Consider the following 20,036-nt stretch of genomic DNA (forward strand, 5'->3'; position numbering starts at 1 on the left):
CTGGTTTGAAACCTCTTTTATTTGTGCCTCAGAATCAGTCTGGTGCCCCTGGCATCAGGGAAGGGAAGAGGAAGAACAATTTTGCTTTGTTGCTCTTTTCTTGACCCCCTTTTGTGTCCCTTCTGAGCCCCTGGCATAGAGAAGCCAGCCAGAAGGCAGCCCAGGACAAGGGTGAAGCCCCTGCTCCATGGGGCCTGTGCTTCTTTAGGTGGGTAGGGTGGAACAGGGAGAGCCGGGGTTAGCACCATTGGATAAAGGGTGTTAGTCAGCCCCTGAATGGGGGCAAGAGGGGTGCACAACCACAGAGGGCTAGCAGCAGCTGGTAGGAAGGAGTGGGTGGTGGTAGTGGTGCCAAGTCCCTCGTCAACCCTTTTGTGTCGGATCTAGTGCTTGCCCCCAAGCCAGTCTGCTGCCCCCATTCCCCAAGGCACCGTGAGGGAACCAGGCCTTGCCCAAACTAGGGGGCACCTTAGACACACTCCCTGATCACAAGAAAAACGTGCTGCGGGCATGGGGGTTCCAATTCCTGGATGCCTAAGGAGAAGCTAGAACCACCCTGAGACACAGGACAGGTGTGGGAACTGGGGGAGCTGGGCACCCCGCTAAGTGCACTTGACGCTGAAATGCCGGGGTGGGGAGGGGCTGGACCCTTGACGTGCTGGTTTGTGTCTGGGACAAAGCAGCGACACAGCACGAAGGGCGATCAGCTGCCTCCCAGGGGTGAAGAGCTGAGATGCGAAGGCTTCAGGGACAGTGTCCTGGAGAGGGGTCAGTGAGCAAGAAGGAGGACCAGCCATAAGGAGCAAGGGACAGGGACAGTGCTCCTCTCAAGGATTCATTTCCTTTTCAATACCACCTGCCTCCGCTCTTGGACAGATCTGAGCCCAGAGAAGCAGATTAGGGGTCACCGTACAGCAAAGCAGGGAGACCAGCCATGCCTCTAGGGCTCTGGCCTGGAAAGTTACTCCACTCCTGGATCCATCCCCTGGCATCTCAAGCCTGATGCGCTGCTACACCCCCAATGCGATGGCTCCAGACTCCAGCAGCCGCTCGGCAGGTGCGCAGACCCGGGTCCTGCTTGGAGTGGGCGAGGGTCCCGGCAGGAGGCGCTACTGTTCGGTCAGCGAAAGCCGCAGGATCCGCTCCAACTCTTCCTCCTCCTGGCGCGCTCGCAGCCGCCTCTCCTCCTGCTCCTGAGCTGACAACTCCATAGCCAGCCGCAGCTGCTCGTCGTAGCTCCGGAACACGTGCCTGCTGGAGCTGGGACCTGGACTGGGCCGAGGGCTGGGCACTGGAGCCGGGGGCATGGGCTGGCGCTGCGGCGTGGGTGGGGCGCTCCTGGGGGCGGGGAGGATTTGTCGAGCGCTCCCCGCTCCCGGCACACCTGGGACACCTGCTCGTAAGCGGGGCAGGAGACATCGTGGAGGTCCCAGGGCTGGGCAGGCTTGCCACCCTCTTGGGGAAGCCATGAGTCTCGCTGGGTTGTCCTGGCCCCACCCAGTGGTGGCAGATCCCAGGTCCCGCCAACCTGTCTGTTGTTGAGGGTCTGAAGGTCCAGGGAGCTAGGACCCTGATCTCTGCACATGCCTGGAACACTGGCCACCCACCCTGTGCCAGGAAAGGGGGTTGGCAGAAGCCATCTTAATAATAGGTTCTCGATACCAGGTGGAGCCCAGTTGAAGGCACTGAGGGTTCTCTGAGCCTAGTAGGGTTCCAGTGTCACTGTGCAGTATGATGGCTTGGTGAGGGTCTCTGTGCATGTGGGTCTGGGGTAGGAGAGGGAACAGGCACCTCTAAGTTCTTTTTGGCCTTGTGGGCACTGACCTGTCCTGTCGGCGGCCTTCATAGGACATGGGGTGGGTGCCTGGCTTGCTATTGGTTAGCGCCTCCCAGATGGTGACCTGAAGAGAAAAGCCTGTTAGCTGGGCTTGCCTGCACTCGCTGTGGCTCGGAGTGGCATCAGGAACACACCTGGTCATACTCACTGCCTGCCTCAAGCAGGCTCTGCTGGATGGCAAACTGCAGCAGGTCGTCATCTTCATCACGAGTCGCAGCCTCTCGCTGGCCACCAAGCACGCTGTAGCCACGTGGGGCCTCGAACAGTGCAGGGGAGATCTCACAGGCACGGCAGGAGGCTGGAGGCGTGGGCCAGGGGTCAGGTGTGGGCTGGGCTCACCCCTTGGTGTCGGGGGGTGGGGGGGTACGGGGGTATGGAAATAGAGCCGAACTTGGGAAGGGTAGGACTCTGTGGGGAGTGGAGAGTCTCACTGGTAGAGCTGGAGCTGCTGACGCTGGAAGAGTCACTGCCAGGGGAGGGTGTCTCGCTGCTGGGGCTACCTCGCACCGAGGGCACTGGCTCATCACAGCCATTGAGGTTCCCGAAGGTGATGCGGGCGTTGAGGATGTGAAAAATCGGGATTTCTGAGGATAAGGAAGTTATTAGGCACTGTCATCTAGCCCCTCCCTCATACCCAGGGCCCAGATTACCTCTAAACCACATCCTCTCCAAGTGGCTGAGGAGAGACAGGGCTGGGGTGTGGGGTGGATGGCTTACCAATCTTGACTGGGAATCCAGGAGGCAGGCGCAAGGTGATGAAGTCCCGGAGCTTGGCAAAAAGTGCATTGCTGACAGCCATGAGGTCAATGATGGGAGCCACCTGCTCACACAGGGACAGGGGATGCTCCTCACACAGCCACAGCTTGGCCTTGAACCTGGTCCCCCAGATCCCAAGGGGTAAGGGAAGCTGTAAGAAGCCATGGCCTCCTAACACCTCTTGGACCCCGGCCCATCCCTCCCCAGGAAGAGCAGGGGCCTCACTTCTGTGTCTTGGTGGTCAGCTCCATGGGACGGCCCATGGCATGGTTGCCAAGTTCAAAGTTGGGGTTGAAGTATTCCTCTGCAGTGATGGCAGGGGGGTTGGCTTGGCTCAGAGTCTGAGTGATCAGGGTCTGTACCACACAGGAGGGAGTCCTTAGTCCCCAAGCCCAACCCTTCCCCCTGTGTTCCAGCATAGGCTGACATGCTTTCTCCACTTGGGTCATCATAAGCAGGGTACCACCCAAACCTCCTAAGCCACATCCCCACCCTTCAAGATTACAAAATCCCAAATGGGGTACTCACTCACCCCATTTTGGGGTCCCCCATGCTGCTCAGCAATTCCCAGGAAAGACTGCAGAGGTGTCTTACAGCCTAGAAAGAATGTGGGGTCTCAGGGAACACTGTAGCCCTAACACACAGGTGCCTGGGGCACCCCACATTCCTAGCCACTTTCACCTAAAAATGATGAGGACTCTTGAAAACAGGGCTTAGGACCACTGCAAGCTTGGGTAAAATGAAAGGACTCCCAAGCCAGGCATGGTTGGTAGCACTTTAATGCCAGCACTCAGGAGGCAGGAAGGAGTGGGGATGTCTGTGAGTTTGAGGCCAGCCTGGTTACATGAAGAATTTGAGACCAGGGTTACATAGTGAGAATTTGAGACCTGTCTCAAGAAAGAGAGAGAGAGAGAGAGAGAGAGAGAGAGAGAAAGAGAGAGAAAGAGAGAACACTTAAGGCTCAGAAGAAACTTCCCAGCATGCCACTCTCTAGGTTGGTGACTGTAGACGACAAAGCACCCGCCTTCTCTTTGGGAGTGTGTGTGAATGCTTCCCATTAAGTATTTCCATATTAATGACTTCATTTTGTTCTCATATAGGTAGGAATTACTTGTATCCACTTGAGACAGGTTAACAACGCCCAATGGATGTGTGTAAAATAAACAAGCACACAGACTCAGTGGCAAGGTCCCCTGACTTTTCTACTCAGATTTTAAGACAGATGACTAGATTAGCCTCTGAATGATATGCAAGACATTTCTCTCCTAAATGTAATACAGACATTAGTAATCAATCACTGAGACCAAAGAAACCCCAGGATCTTCTTTGCAGTATGTTACACAGTGATTTGAATTGAAACCCATTTGTCTGTCTGAGCCATCCTGGCACTGGGCTGCCAGGGGATGCTGTTGAGGACACCCAGATGGGAGGTGTCCCTCCCATCCTACAGCATCTCTCCTCATTTGCCTCAAGCTCATTACCTTTGACTTTGCCTTTATGTTGTTCTGAAAGATGCTCTGTCCGTGTCCGGGTGATAAGCTCCACATTGGAGGCCCCGTATACCTAAGGACAGAGACAAAGAGGTCTTAGAGGGGACCTATGCCCCCGTCTTTAGGCATGTTGGCAAGTAAATATGTAAACTATTCATCCATTTACTTATGGTCATTCAATAAACTTTTTAATGGTCCTTGGGATTGAACTCAGGGCCCCTGGTACTCTAGGCAAGTGTACCAGTACGCTGCAGCCCCCGTCTAGGCTAGCAGATGTTTTGGAGCAGTTAGATGCCAACCATTGAGGCAGGCATCCGGAATACAAATGCCAAAACAACCCAACACAGTCTCTGCCCCCTTTGAGAGTCACATTCTAGTTGGAAATACTAGAAATTAGACAGTTTAAAAAGGCAGGCTGGAGAGATGGCTCAGCGGTTAAGAGCACTGACTGCTCTTCTGAAGGTCCTGAGTTCAAATCCTAGCAACCACATGGTGGCTCACAACCATCTGTAATGGAATCTGATGCCCTTTTCTGGTGTGTCTGAAGACAGCAACAGTGTACTCATATACATAAAATAAATAACTCTTTAAAAAAAAAGTGAGATGCATGCAATAGCTGAGACACCTGAGGCCTCCTCTCTGAGTATACCAACCAGGGAGGAGAACCAACCAGGGAGGAGACATATACAGAGCCTTAAAGCTCCTTCAATCATCATGTGCGAGGCAGGTGTGGCTCCTCAGTGACAGTATAGAGACCTGGCCTTGAGGTCAGGTGGCCAAGATATGATCCCTAACTCTGCTACCTATAATTGTGCTTCGTGCCTCTACTAGGTCAGTGAGCCACTCCATTCTTCCTGGCCTCATCTGTAGGCCAGGATAACAGCTGGCAACCCCAGCTTGGTGGAGTGCTCAAGATTAAGTGGGGTGCTATGGAGAGGGCTCAGTACACATCTGTAAAGTGGGGCTAAGAACGCCTGCCTGTGGTGAGGAGGACACAGGGCAGGGGGTGGGGGTTCCCTGCACCCATACGGCATGTCCGAGCAGAGCCTTGGATATGAATATCCCGAGGACTCTGCAAATGGCCTTCTCTGGGCAAACTGTTGGTCTCATGCCTTTCCTCCATACTGGGTTGCCTCTGCTGGGGAAAGTGAATTGAGAGGGTGCCTGAGCTCCAGGACCCAGAGCTCACCTTGGCCTCATACCCATTCACCATCTCTGTCTTCTCACTGCGCCAGCCCAGAATACCAGTCTTGTTCCTGGGGAGGTAAAGTGGTTCAGGTGAAAGAGTGGCCCATCAGGCTAGCTCTCGGCTACCCAGTTACACCAGCTCACCTCTCAAAGGAGATGTTCTTGGTGTCCAGCTGTGTGGTGACAACTGGTGCAGTAAGCCTACTCAGGACCTGTTCCTCCGAGGGCTGGGCAGCGGCCAGCAGTAACTCCCGATCCTGTCCAGCCAGGGCCAGAGTCTCCATGTACACCACACGTCGGTCATGGTCAATCTCCATGACCACAGCACTTGTGTCTGCCACCAGGGAACAGCACAGGGGTCAGGGTGGTCTGGGGCTGCCCGCTATCTCCCAGCCTGCCCTACTTACTGCCTGACTGACCTTGACCCCTGAAGACGAAGCTGCGGTTCCCCCTCTGCCAGGTCATATGGTCAAAGCCCAGAAGCGTGGTGTCTACCCTCAGGTTCTGCCCACTCTTCCACACTTTGTATGTGTCACTAGGGCAAATCTTGGATACCAGAGGCACTGGGTGGAAGTGAAGGTCAGAAAGGATATCAGTTTCCTGGGCCGGCTGGGGGCACAGGGGTTGGAGTTGGCAATACAGCCAGAAAAGAACTAGGGAACTCGCAAGGGAGAGTTCCCACCACCCCTAATGGAGATTTGAGCAATCTGAGGCTGGGCGAGGGGATGGCTCACACACACACTGTCTCTGGTACCCACTGTGTGTTCATTCCACCACTCAACCTCATCAGAACTTTCAACAAGTATCTACTGACCACCAAAACCATGCCAGGCACCGTTCCAGGCACTGGAGATACAACACTGGACATGGTAAGACCCCCACCTGCTGGACTTTACCTTACACCAACAACAGGCACTAAATAAGCAAATCATTACAGAGGAAAAGGAATCATAGTTGAATCATGAGAGTAGCTGGGGCGACCTGGAAGACCTAGCTGGAAGTTGGCACCGAGCTGAGGCTAGGTGAGAAGGAGCCCCAGGAAGAGCATGGAGCCACACTTCAGGGAGGTCACAGTGAACTCAGAGTCCCCAGGTCAAGTTCAGCCCCTCTTACCCCAACTTGTGAACTCCCACTTCATCTCCACATAGAAATCCTGGGCCTGAAGGAGGACAGAGAAATGGGCTGGGCTAGCACTAGATCAGGACACAGGGCCACAGAAGGCACGGGGAGAGCTGGGTCTCACCTTTCGAAGCTTCTCCAGGAGCATGGGGATGCCCGCCAGTCGCTTCACCACCCGCTGGTAGTCCCGGTACCGCAGCACCAGCTGCACCAGCTCGAGGTCCCTGGTGCTCACAGCCTCCTGCAGCACTGGGGGAGAGAAAGTGATATCACAGGGTATGACTCCAGCCCACTTCGGCTGAGTGGCTGACATTGGGTACAGGGCTGAGGTAAACAAGGGTGCCCACCTGTCCAACCACTGCGATTCTCCCTGCCCACATCTGCACCATGTGCCAAGAGCACACGGGCACATTCCAGGTGTCCCAGTGTGGTAGCCAGGTGCAGAGGAGTCCGACCGCGGGGATCTAGTTGTTCAATGTCCACCTGTGGAAGGAGTTGAGATGGAGCCCTGGTTACTTTGGAGGAAGCTGACGTGGACCTAGGCTGGCTGCAGCTCTCTGGCTATGTCACCTGGTCCAGCTCACAAGGCCATGAGAGAGACCAACGTAATGAGCTATGCCAGATGAATGGAGAGGGGCAGAGGAGACAAGGAAGAAAGGATGCTGGGAGGGGAAAGCGGGAACTTTCCTTCTTGTCCACTAGGCCCCCAGGTAGAGTTTATCTCCCTGGTATCGTGGGTCTTCTGTGGAAAGCAGGGCAGAGATTGAATGGTGGTCCATCCAAAGATGCTGTTAGCCAAGGAGGATGCCTATGGTGAACCCTTCCTAGTGGTCTCAGACCACACTGTCAAAAAGCACCACCCATTTACAGTGTTGGCATGACCACTGAGCATCAGCTGGCAACACAGCAGATAGTACACACACCCATAATCCCAGCACTAGAACGGCTGAATGAAGCAGGAAGATCGTGAGTTCAAGGCTAGCCTGCACCACACCCAGCTTGACATCTGTAGACCTATGTCAAGGTGCTGAAAAAGTGTGTTCCCTGTACAACTTCAGAGCTCTGTGTGATGCCTTCAGGCTCATGCATTAACATTTTGCATAAATCCTATGATTTCAGGAATGATATTCCACTACACGCAACTACATTGTGTTGTAAAAAGCATATGTGTTAAACATAAATATTTAAATATTTCTCAAGAGTCTGAACTTGTAGCTAAATTCAGTGAGTTGACCATATGCTTGCTAATGCCTTTCCAAAACCTTGCTAAAGGGCTTCTCTCCCAACCAAGATGATGTAACAAAAACTACTGAACATGGACAAGGTCACTATCGCTTCAAAAATACACATGAAGTAATTGTTTTTAGACAATTGACAACAGGTGTCTCTGACTGGGACTCCTGACCTGGCGGCTTCCCAGGACTTCTACCTGAAGGAACATCCTAGGTTCCCTAGAGATGGGGATTCCAGAGAGGGGGATCGTTAGCAGAATTTGTGGAAACAAACAGAAATCCAAAGAAGACAGAGCAGTAAGATGCAAAGTCCTGGAAAAGCAGGGCTTTGAGGAATTTGGGAGGAAGAGTGGGGGAAAGGAGAGAGGAGAGAACAAGGGGACAGGAGGGAGGAGAGAGCGGGGTGGCTCTGAATCTCCGGATTCTACCTCACATGTGCTCAGTAAGACTACAAGATTCTACAAAACAGAGAAGGACAAAGCTCCCTGAGGGCCGCTATTCACACTCGAGCTGGTCAGGAAGAGTCTGCTGATTTCCCCATCCATTTAGTAGACTCCAGATGTTCTGTGACCCTTCAGCTTAGGATCCTAGAGAAAAGGCTAACCTGGAGTCACTCAAACAGACTAAGAGTTAACATCCAAAGAGTCACACTCATTCGCAAATAATCAATTTGCTCAAAGGAGGCCTAAAATTCTTTAAAGCGGTGGCTCTCACTCAACCAGGAGGCTGAAACTCTTTGGAGGGTTGCATATCAGATATCCTGCATATCAGATATTTACTTTATGATTCATAACAGTAGCAAAATTACAGTTATGAAATAGCAACAAAATAATTTTATGGTTGGAGTCCCACAACCTGAGGGACTGTATTAAAGGGTTGCAGCATTAGGAAGGTTGAGAACCACTATTTTTTAAAGGAAGACAAAATCTAGGTATTTAATATGTATCTTCATGTCCAACGTCCAGTCAAAACTTGGGAGATGGGATATGATGCAGGATGTGGTGGCTCAGACTTGAAATCCCAACAGACAGAAAGCAAAGATAACAGTTCAAATAGCTTGGACTATGTAAGGAGACTGTCTCCAAAATCAACCACCCGTGCTCTTTGGTGTGTCTTACTTTCTGCAGAGCTCATCTCTTTCTCTTAACTCTCATATTTAAACCTGTATTAAATGTCTTTATTAGATCCCGCCTCAATGTTATTAAAAAAAAAAAGCCACCCTTCAAAAATTACTACACATGTCATGGAAAATACAGTCTCTAATCAAGAGGAAAGGGCATTCCATAGACACTCAGAAACTAGATACTGGTACAATATGGTCAACACAGAGATTTTTGGAGTTTTCTTTTGTTGTTTTCTGAGTGAGCTCCTGCTATGGAGCACAAGCTGGCACTGATGCTGCTCTCTCCTTCCCCCTTCTAACTTGGTTGTTGTTATTGTAGGAGGGAGGTGTTAAGACAGTCTTATCTGGCCTTGAACTCAGGATTATAAGCATGTGCTACCACACCCAGCTTGACATCTGTAGACCTATGTCAAGGACCTCTAGGTGACATCACCATAAATTGCCACAACGGCTCCAGAATCCAATGACTAATGTCTTTATAGGACACACAGAAATAGACAAAGACTATGCAACCACCTGCAATGGGTGTCTGGTGCTACGGGAAGTTGGAACAGGCAGGGACAGGGTCTTTTCTAGAGATGTGGAAGGCACATGCCTCTTACTGACACTTGAGAATTCTGAGAGAGTAAATTTGGGGCCTTTATGTCTTGGGGTTTTGTTTTTTGTTTTTCAACACAGGGCCTTACTTTGTAGCCCTGGCTAACCTGGAACTCGTTCTGTAGACCAGGCTGGCCTTGAATGCACAGAGCTCCACCTGCCTCTGTCTCCCAAGTGCTGGGATCAAAGGCGTGCACTCCTACACTCAACTGTAAGTTCTTGTTTTAACTCATCCATTTTGGGGACATTTTGTTATGGAAGACTACGAAGATAAACCTACAGAACCAAGAAACACAATGTCCCCATAATCAGCTGATGCCAGGCCCCTCACCATCAGTCAGACACTGGGAAGGCGCTAACAGGAAACCTTTAACAGCACTAAAGAAAGGCCTGGATCGAGCGAGTGGGGCTGGAGCGAGCGGGGCCGGAGCAGGTGGCCATCTGTACAACTACAGTATACTCATACACATAAAGAAAAAGAAAGGCCTGGATGCGTGGAACAAACAGAAAGCCCTCTCTCCTGCTTCTCAGTGGAAGGGATACGCGCCCAAAGGCAGCAGTGAAAGCTCACAGCACCAGGGTGGGGGAAAGGAAGACTCTGTGTAGAACTCTATACCTAATGAAAATACTCTTCCAAAACGGAGGGGAAATGGAGACTTTGTGGAGGGCCACAGCTAAGAGAACCCACTGCCAGGAGATGTGTGGAATACGGTCAGGTGGCAAGAAAATGATACCAGATGGAGACATAGATCTACACAAAGGAGTGGAAAATGCCAAAAATGTTACATTTGCAAGTATAAGAATGTCAGTAAAATATTTAAAACCCACAAGAACAGAGAGATGTCAGCAGATGAGAATCTCAACACATCTTCAGAAGATGGACGGTGGCCGAGGATCACTTCTGACTCTGGCGTAACAGAGGAAGCCAGTGTCCACAGTTGGGGAGGAACCCAGAACAGCAAGCCAGGTCACCCCAAGCTCATCAGCATGAGTGTGCTGGACTTGGGGACATTGACCACAGCAAAGGACAAGGTTATGGGGCACAACACTGGATCCAGAGCTTCCAGCAGCCAAAATGCAGTAGTGTCTGGTCTCCGCCTCCCCACTCCTCCACCCAGGTAAGGTAGAGTGAAGGCCCCAATAACCTCTGAGTAGAGATGTTTGGGGTTCCCATGATGCCCAGTTGTCTTATGTGTCAGTGAGCTCCAGGCCCCATTCTCATAGTTTCCTTGCAGCCACTAGACACTGGAGACAAAGTGTCCACTGTGAAACCAACCCAAATAGACAATGGGATGCTGGGGGGCGGGGAGGTGGACGGACATGACCACTGCTTCTGCAGGCAGTGAAAGGAACTTAGTGGGGGCATCAACGTGCACCCTCAGGAAAAGATGAGAAGATGACTGAGTTCTCAGTCTGAGAGCCCCTGGCCTCCTGTGACTTGGGTCTTTGCTCACTGCCCTGTGCTCATTTCGGAAGCATCTTCCGCACCTTTCCTAGCGTGCTTCATTCCTGCACAGCTGCCCCTGGCTCCTCTCACAGTGGACAGCGCCTTACTTCACTGCATATTCAGGTTAAAATGAACAGCACAGGCTTGTGGCAAGACAGCTCTGCAGGTAACGGCATCTGCCATCAAAACTAACCACCCAAGGCTGATCTCAGGTCTCAGGGGACCTACATGCCGAAGGGAGAGAACTGACTTCCAAAATTGTCCTCTGACCTCAACACAGGAATGGTGGCATGCTCATGCCCCCACTCCACAGAGAGAGAGAGAGAGAGAGAGAGAGAGAGAGAGAGAGAGAGAGAGAGAGAGAGAGAGAGAGAGAGAGAGAGAGAGAGAGAGAGAGAGAGAGAGAGAGAGAGAGAGAGAGAGAGAGATTGAGATTAAACTTTTAAAAACCTGTGCCCCCTCCCCCCACCCCCTCCTGCTTTGGGCATGAAAAGTACATGCTTACTTTTAGAGCTATGCCCCACCTCTAGAACCTTCCCTTTGCTAACACTTTCATGTCCTCTCTTTTTTTCACCCTCCATATTTAACCAACCCTATAGCCTCAACCTTCAAAGTAGACCGAGAGGTCTCTTAATTCCCAGCACTTAGGCTACCACGCTGCTCCCAGCCACCAATCTTTCATGTGGCACGTCAGTCTCCCTCTTACTGCTCATGTCACCTCTCTCATGCCTCCACATGACCAAGCCAGACTGAACTCAGGGAAAGCAGACAGGCATCCCAGTGGTTAAGAGCATGAGTTGCTCTTGTAGAGGAGCCTCATTTGGTTTCCAGCACCCAAATGGTATCTCACAATAACCAGTAACTCCAGTTCTAGTGGATCTGATGTTCTCCTCTGACCTCTGAGGATGCCAGGCATGTAGGCAATACACATACGTACAGGCAGGCAAAACACTCAGAGACATATAATAAGATAAATAAAATGAATGAAATGAAATTAACTCAGGGCTTGATACACTTTAGCACAAATCTCTCCAGTGGGGTTTTTTGTGTTAGTATAGAACCGTAGCCCTGGACTTCTCCTGAAACTCATTTACCTTGCCCACCCCCCACCCTCCCACACTCACTCTTATTGCTAGCCTTCTTTGTCAGCTTAGAAATGATCCCTTGGAGCCAGGTGGTGGTAGCGCTAGCCTTTAATCCCAGCACTTGGGAGGCAGAGGCAGGCGGATTTCAGAGTTCGAGGCCAACCTGTTCTACAGAGTGAGTTCCAGGACAGCCAGGGCTATACAGAGAACCCTGTCTCAAAAACAAACAGACAAACAAAAAAAAACAGAAATGATCCCTTGGATACCCCAATATTATGATTTGTCTCCCAAAGGTATATGTGCTGGAAACCCAGTTCTTCCTCATACAGCAGGATAGAAAGGCAGCAGATCTCTGAGAGCTGCGACCCACAGGGAGGTGATTCAGGCGTGGGCACCACCCTGGGAAGGACAGACTCACAAGAACAGGTCAGGTCTCAAGGGACTGAATCAGCTCCCATGAGAACTGGTCACTACCACATGAGTTCAGGTTCCTGGCTCTCTGCCCTGTCCCACCCCTGTGCTCCTCCTGTATGCCCTGATTTATTCACTACATTGTGACACAGCCAGGTGGTCGGGGCCAGATGCTGCCTCTGTGCACCTTGACCTTTCCCCTTTGACCTTTCCAGCTCCCAGAGTTATGAGCTACTGTGACCTACAACAACCCCTTTTCCTTGTGAAGCCTTCAGTTCTACTAAAGGTTTTTGATTTGGTTTCGATGGTGTGGGGGATCAAACCCAGGGTATGCCTTGCTGTCTGCTAGGCAAATGCTGTATCACAGGGCCACATCCCCTAAGCCATCAGGAATTCTGTCACAGCAACACATACAAGCCAAGTGTCTACAGAACCTTTCTCTCTCACTTCTAGTTGCCACCAAATGTCACATCCTTAGATTCATCTGCCCTGACAACCAGCCTGAGGTGACAGTTGCTGCTTATCTCTCCGCTGCCCCTTATCCTATGTCGGTAGCACCCCAGGCTTGTTTACTCTCAGTGGCCCTCACCCAGGCTCTGCATACTGCAAGGCTGGATCCTGCCTATTTTGCTCATCAATGGCTTCCCAGGCCCTGGACAGCATCTGGCATGTAACCAGTGGGTAATGCACATTTGTTAAATAAATGCACAGATGACTATATTGAGGGTCAGGAGAAAGTAATAATAATAATTAAAAAAAAAAACATGAGAGTGATAAACCAAGAGACATACATCCGGAAGTATTTATAATTACAGAGGTGAGCCCAGTGAGTGCATGAGGCAGGGAGTGGAAGACAGACGGGAAGCCAGCTCAGTAGAAACCCAAGAGCTGGGGAGACAGCTGGGTGCTCAAAGCACACGCTGCTTTGGAGGCAGCGCCCAGGCTGAGCAGCTCTCACAGCCCCTGTCCCTCCAGTCCCAGGGGGTTCACGCCTTAGACATCTGCACTCATGGCATATACACACATGCAGACACACAATTTTAAAATAAATATTTTTAATTAAAAAAAACTCCTATAAATAACTAAATATTTTAAACTATAAAATAAATGTCAAAAATAAGACATTTGGGTGTATGAGAGACATCCCAGTGGTTCACGGTGTTGCTGTCCCACCATGAGGACCAACATCCATGTCAGGTAGCTCACAAATGCCTGTAACTCCAGCTCCAAGATCTGATGTGTCTTCTGGCTTCCCAGAGCTTGTCCTCCCAGAATCACAGACACACACAAATAAAAATAAATCTTATTTTTAAAGACAATTTCAAGGCCAGGTGTGCTGGCACTGGTACACATGCACAGGCATAAACATACATTAAAACACAGTTCCAAAACACAGACAGGCTCAGGACTTGACATCTCGGTGTGGCATGCACTTTGCGTGTGTGCACACACACACACATATAGATGAGTGTAATAAAAAATTTTTCTTTTTTGTTTTTGGTTTCCTTTTCTTTTTTTAAAGATTTATTTTTATTTATTTTATGTGTATGAGTACACTGTAGCTGTATAGATGGCCATGAGCCATCGTGTGTGGCTGCTGTTGATCTCAGGACCTCTGCCAGCCCTGCTAGCTCCGACGTAATTTACTGCAGCTGTCTTCAGATGCACCAGAAGAGGGCGTCCAATCTCATTACGAGTGGTTGTGAGCCACCATGTGGTTGCTGGGATCCGAACTCAGGACCTTCGGAAGAGCAGTCAGTGCTCTTACCCACTGAGCCATCTCGCCAGCCCTGTTTTTGGTTTTTGAGACAAGGTTTCTCTGTGTAGCCCTGGTTATCCTAGAACTTGCTCTGTAGATAAGGCTGGCCTCGAACTCACACTACCACTGCCCAGCTAAAATTTTCATTTTCTTTGCTTTTTACTTTTTTTAAAATGTTTTCCCTACATGTACATCTGGACACTGTAAGTATGCTTGGTGCCTGTGAAGACGGCCAGAAAAGGGCACTGGGTCCCTGGAACTGCTTATAGATGGCTATAAGTTACCATGTGTGGTTCTTGGGTGGTTTTTTTTGGGGGGGGGGGGAACTGAACCAAGGGCCTCTGTAAGAGCCGCAAGTCCTCTTAAGCACTGAACTATCTCTCCAACTAGTAATAATTTTTTTTCAAAAAGGTATATATATATGTATGTATATACATATATATATATGTTTTTTCGAGACAGGGTTTCTCTGTGTAGCCCTGGCTGTCCTGGAACTCACTCTGTAGACCAGGCTGGCCTCGAACTCAGACATCCACCTGCCTCTGCCTCCCAAGTGCTGGGATAAAGACATGCGACACACTGCCTGGCGTGAATAAAATTTTAAAACAATCTAACAGGTACTTCCCCCAGGGTTGTAGGTGAGCTACTGGGCATCCCCCACCCTTCCCTAGATGCCCTGGCTAGGATAGCTAACAAGGCCCCAGGGAACTAGCAGGCACTCTGCCTGGCCCCAGGGCCCCCGTGGGCTCAGCTCTCAGCTCTGCAGACTAGACCTCCTTCAAAGTGGATGCCTTTCCCACCCCAACTCTTCAGGCAACACTGATTACAGGGCCCATGTGGACCCCCATGCATCCACCCAAACTCTAAAGCAGCTCCTGCCCAGAGCAGGGCCTACAGCACAAGCGGCACTTTGCCCTGGACCCAGGTGGGAGAATTTATTAATTTCTTCTGCAAAAGCTCATAGCTGTTTGTTTAATTGCCACAATGAAAAGGTTTCCATGAAACCCAACACCCACCCTCCCCACAGAGAGAGTAGAGCCTCCTGGACCCAGCAGGCTCAGAGGAAATCAAAGCAAAAGTCTTTAGATTCAAGGGCTGGGACTCCCCGGGCAGAAGCTTCCCTGCCTCCACCCATGAGCAGCACCCCTGTGCACACACACACTGGTATGCACAGGTTCCAGAAGAAAGCATGCTCGCCCTGCCTACCTACACCCCTGAGCCTGCACACCCTGTGCAGGCACAGGTGTGCCTAGCTGCTCTGTAGCCCTGCAGGCGTTCACTTGTGTAACGTGTGCTTGGTAAGGGCACGCTCAGTCTAAACACCCCCACACACTAGTGGGGTGTTTTCTTCCAGCATGGACAGAAACCGTTTGTCAAGTTAAGCCTTAAAAACACTTGCCAAATATACAGTAAGTCTGAGCCCTGAGAAGGGTGGGAGCTCGAAGAGCCTTGGCCACTGGGCCTCCTCTCTCTCCCCTGCTGCCCACCCAGCCCTAGGAAAAATGGCTGGAGTCTGATTTAGTCATTGCTTCTGAGAGCTGCCACCTAACATGGGGCACAGGGACGGGCGTGCCTGAGCTTTCTCAAGAGTGAGGAGGGTTGAAGGTATTTTCTCAGAGTGCATGGGATACAAGGAAGACTGTGGCCACGGGGGATGGGGGTGGGGGGGAAGGGGGACTGACTCTCCACCCTTCCGTCCCTCTGTGGCCTTTCCTTCCTTCCATCCCAGAACTCATTGATCTGGATGCTTGTATGTTTCTGAGGTTTGTGGCTCTCTCTGCTGGCCTTCCTAGCTTACTAACTGTGGTGTTAGCCTACACCCAGGACTACCAAATACTGTACTGAGGACAGGTAGGTATTAGGTGTCTCCCCCAATGTTCCCATCATAACTGGTACCTATTTTTATTCAAGTGCATTGGTGTTTTGCCTGCATGTTTGTCTGTGTGAGGATGTTGGATCCCTTGGAGCTTAAGTTACAGGCAGTTGTGAGCTGCCATATAGGTACTGGGAATTGAACTCAGGTCCTCTGGGAAAGCAGTCAATGTTCTTAGCCACTGAGCCATCTCCCCAGCTCCCATAACTGGTACTTTTAGCAGGGCCCCAACAACCCCATCTCACTGAGCTCTAAGTAGGAAAGATGAATAGAGAAAGCTGGACGAAGGGCCATGACAGAGGTGGCCCCAGAAAAAAAACAAACAAAACCCAATGGTTCCCAAGGTCATAGTAGGACCCCCTTCAGAATCCTTGTTGTGAAGAGAACAACCCTATTCCCATGGCCATCCCTGCCTCCTCACCTAGAGGGAACTCATGACTGCAGAACCTGGGCCATGCCAGGCTAAGGAGAAGTGACATAAACTGCTTCTAACCACTAGCTCTCCTGCCTGGCAGGGCGCCAGGCTCCGGCTAGGTTCCCTCCATGCCCAGCACCTCTTAACTGCTCACCACTCCCAGAAGAGGCCCCCAGTAGCTGAGCCACTCTGAAAGCTCTCTGTTCAGCCCTACTCAGCCAGCCAGCATTGCCAGGCCTGCCCACGGGAGGCCTCTGCAGGCCTTTGTTGGAGCAAAGCAAAGGCAGCTATGCCAAGCAAGGACCAGGGAGACTGGGCTGCCAAGTGCTTGAGGAAAGCCTGGAGGGTTTCTACAGCGGCTTGTGCCAGGAGCACTTGAGGTCAGGGACCCCTGCACACCATCTGGATACTAAGAGTCTGCAGGAGTGTTAGAATGACCTCAGGTGACTCACTCCCAGGTTTGTCCCTGGAGAGGACATTGTAATGCCCCAGAGATGAGACAGTGCACACTTGAATACAAGTGTCGCTCTGGGTCAGCCTTGGGCTTAGGGTACAGCCAGGGACTCACCCATCAAGGCTGGTTGGCATGCTGCTTCCTGGAATTCAGGAGGGAAGGAGAATATCTTGCTTGAACTCCCCGTGGGTGAACAAGAGTTAATGTAACTGGTGCCCTATATTCTCCTGGCTTGGATCAAGAACAGGCAGGCTGGTGTCCATTTCAATGTGACATTAAACTCACCAGGGCCAGAATAAAGTAAACGTGGTACCTAGCTACAGAATAAGGTGAACGTGGCTACTATGGCAGCCGGAGCCTGAGAGGACCGTCTAAACACTCCTAGCCACCATGACCTGCAGCAGCTCCCCAACCCAACCTCGCCAGCAAGATGGCTGACTTAAGGTCTGTCAGCAGCAGAGGCCTTGATGAAAAGGCCCTTTTCTGAAACATTCCACTCCTCTGTAGTTTTAGGAAAAGGACCACCCACACCCTTTAAATAAGGGAGTAGAGCTGAGACATTCTGAGGATTCAGTTTCTAGCCTTCTAACAATTCCCTCGATCTTTAGGGACTTCCTCAGGCAACGAAAGTGAAGATCAGCCAGAGAAAACAGGATTGGATCTTTACGTCCTGTGTTCGGCGGACTGTAATCCCAGAACCAAATCTCCTTCAGGGCAGGCCTTGGTACCTTGTATCTGCTTTCCCAGGCTCTCTGACCTCCTGTCTTTACAAAGCCTTTATGACAGATAAACTAAGTTGGGGAGACCCTGTGGAAGCAGATGCGGAAAGGAAGTGAACCCTTAGGCCAGCCCAAAGGCTTGCGGGCCCAGGTTATCTTATTATTAAATGGAAGGCAATGCGGAGCTGAATGCTGGTCTGGGGGCTCAGAGTGGAAGTCAGATGGTCCAACCCTCTCTACTTCAGAGTCTGGTGTTCAGCCTTGGCCCCTTCCCTTGGGAATTAGACAGGTCTTCATACTGAGCCACCAAGATGGAGGAAGTGGACCGACAGCCCCTAAGCTTCAGACCCTAATTAAGCCTGAAAATCTGAATCTTTAAGCAACCCAGGGTAGCCTAAGCCCAGCTCCGCCCACCGCTTCGCCTGAGGGGGTGGGGGGTAATGTTGGCACCATGACTGCTTTGCCAGTTGCCAGGTGGCAAGAGCAGAATTGAGGGCTATTAGTGACTTGTGCCCACCTTTGTCCCGAAGAATGACCAAGAAACCATTCCCCAGGCTTCCTGCTTGGTTTGGTTTTCAGGTACAGAGTCTTCCCATGTAGCCCTGGCTGTTCTGGAACATGAAGTACACCAGCTGACCTTACACTTGTGGCAATCCTCCTGCCTCTACCTCCCTGGTGCTGAGACTACAGGCATGCACTACCACTTTCCAGCTCCCAGGCTTCTTTGAAGTCACTGCCCAACCCAAAGCTGTCTGACCCACAGGTTTCTCTGATTGGCAGAAAGCAGGGAACCCCTGTTCTGTGCAGGACCTCAAGTCCTTCCTATGGTCCTAGCTTCCTCCACGGTGAGAAGGTAGGCCCTAGCACCAAAAGGCAGGAGAGCGCCTTTCAGCACCTGGACAAGGCCCTCCGGAGCTTCTCTGTAGGGTCTTTCTTCACTCCTGGCTCCGGAGCCAAAGCTGGGATCTGAAGCACCCATGGGTTCTGTCCACTCTAAACAAACAGAGACCTGGTTTACCAGGAAGTGAAAGGGCACTGGGTGGGGCTGGAATGCCTGAGTGTGCTACACAGCTTGTTCCCCAATCTTGTGTGGGCCCCCTCCCCACGCAGGCCTTTCCCATCTCTGCACATTCACGCGGGGATGTCGCGCCTAGATGGAGTGGGGTGGACTCTCTCCCACCACACGGAGCACAGACAGAACCGACAACCCCTCTCTGTTATCCCTCAAGCCCCAACGGAGAAGAACACAGGGTCCCTCCACACCAGTCTCGGAGGGTCTGGAACACGTGTGGGCCACAGGTCCAGGAACCAGAGAAGCAGGCGGGGGCTGCTGCCATCACCCTCTTCAGGTCAACAAGCACAAAAGCCTCAGTTGCAAACAAAGAAGCGCTGCAAACTAGCCGGGGAGGCGGGACAGGCGTTGCCGCGCCCCCTCCCCACGCCGCGCGGGCGTGCGGGGCCATGGTCCCCGACGGCGCTCCTACCTGGCCGGCGCGGACCTCCTTCTCCAGCTCCCGGTGGCGGTTGTGCCACACGAGGTAGTGCAGCGGGTACTTGCCCTCGGGCCCCTTCCTGGCGGAGGCGTTGGCGGGGATCATCGCCCGCTCCTCATGCCGGGGCCGCGGCGCCCGGCCCGCGGGGAGGGACGGCGCCGGAGCCGGGGCCCGGGGCCGCGGGGCGGACGGCCGGCGCTGTCTGCTCGCGGGGCTGCGGCTCGGGCATGTGCGAGCGGCGGCGGCGGGCGGGGGCGGCGCGCCCGGCGTGGTGCGGGCGGCGGGCGTCCTCGGGAGGCGGCGGCGGGAGGCGCGGAGCAGCCCCCACCCGCCCTGGGAGAGAGCGGGCACTCGGCGGCACGCGGCCTCGCGCCTCCCCCCCCACACCCCCGCACACAAAGACGCCTCTCGGCGGGGGGAGCAGGGACCCGCAGCTCGAGCGGGGGCGCACGGGGCGCCGGCCCCGGGGACGCCGCCGCCGCCGTAGGGACGCGCGCCCGCACCCTCCGGCTCCCCTAAGCCGCATAGCCCGGCCCTCAGCCCGAGCTGCCGGCGAGGGACAAGCGGATGCGGGGAAGAGAGGAGGGGACCCGGGTAAGCCAAGCTGGGCTAGTTACTGTTCGGCCCCGCAGCATCATGGGGCTTGTAGTCCGCCTGGTAGAACCGAGCGTTTCAGGTGACCAGAGATGATCTGTAACTGATTTCCTGGGAGGGTGGACAGAGAGTCAGGCCCGGCTGAAGCGGAGGCCTTACTTGGATGCCAGGTGGGTCGGGGCGTGCCTCCACCCTTTGGCATTTTGCCTTCTGCAAGGAAATGGGGGAGGCTTTGAGGCCTGAGGGGTTGGGACAGGGGACTGTCTGTGGCCTTGCAGAAGTGAGCTTGGGTCCCAGGGAGGGTAAGGAGGCATCTGGATTCCTAGAAGATAGTGACTAAAGAGTGACCCCCTAAGAGAGATGCAGGGCATCAGTACCAAGGGTCACTGAAGCAGCCAGGGATTTGATGCTTGAAATATTTCTCAAATCTTTGGTCTCTTAGAA

At 52.4% G+C, this 20,036-nt stretch overlaps 1 protein-coding gene across 4 annotated transcripts; it reads right to left on the minus strand.

The window, feature by feature from the left end:
- Position 1: 1 nt before the first annotated feature.
- On the minus strand, positions 2-19,576 carry Ankrd13b (ankyrin repeat domain 13B). Of its 4 annotated transcripts, XM_031352251.1 has the most exons (16): positions 18,990-19,227; positions 6,738-6,873; positions 6,515-6,639; positions 6,385-6,430; positions 5,691-5,834; positions 5,416-5,605; positions 5,273-5,339; positions 4,075-4,156; positions 3,126-3,190; positions 2,819-2,949; positions 2,555-2,712; positions 2,269-2,421; positions 1,972-2,135; positions 1,825-1,901; positions 1,529-1,608; positions 1,261-1,338 (listed from the first exon to the last, which is right to left on the minus strand). In XM_031352251.1, exons 1-15 carry the CDS (start codon positions 19,101-19,103, stop codon positions 1,563-1,565), a joined length of 1,698 nt encoding a protein of 565 aa, XP_031208111.1. In that variant the 5' UTR covers positions 19,104-19,227; the 3' UTR covers positions 1,261-1,338; positions 1,529-1,562. The 4 variants fall into 4 exon arrangements, with proteins under 4 accessions (XP_031208109.1, XP_031208107.1, XP_031208108.1 ...); XM_031352249.1 differs by lacking the exon at positions 1,529-1,608 and having other exon boundaries at positions 2-1,338; positions 18,990-19,576; XM_031352247.1 differs by lacking the exon at positions 1,529-1,608 and having other exon boundaries at positions 2-1,393; positions 18,990-19,576.
- Positions 19,577-20,036: the final 460 nt, after the last annotated feature.

The sequence above is a fragment of the Mastomys coucha genome, unplaced genomic scaffold (assembly GCF_008632895.1).
Source record: "Mastomys coucha isolate ucsf_1 unplaced genomic scaffold, UCSF_Mcou_1 pScaffold5, whole genome shotgun sequence".
In the NCBI taxonomy this organism is placed as follows: domain Eukaryota; kingdom Metazoa; phylum Chordata; class Mammalia; order Rodentia; family Muridae; genus Mastomys; species Mastomys coucha.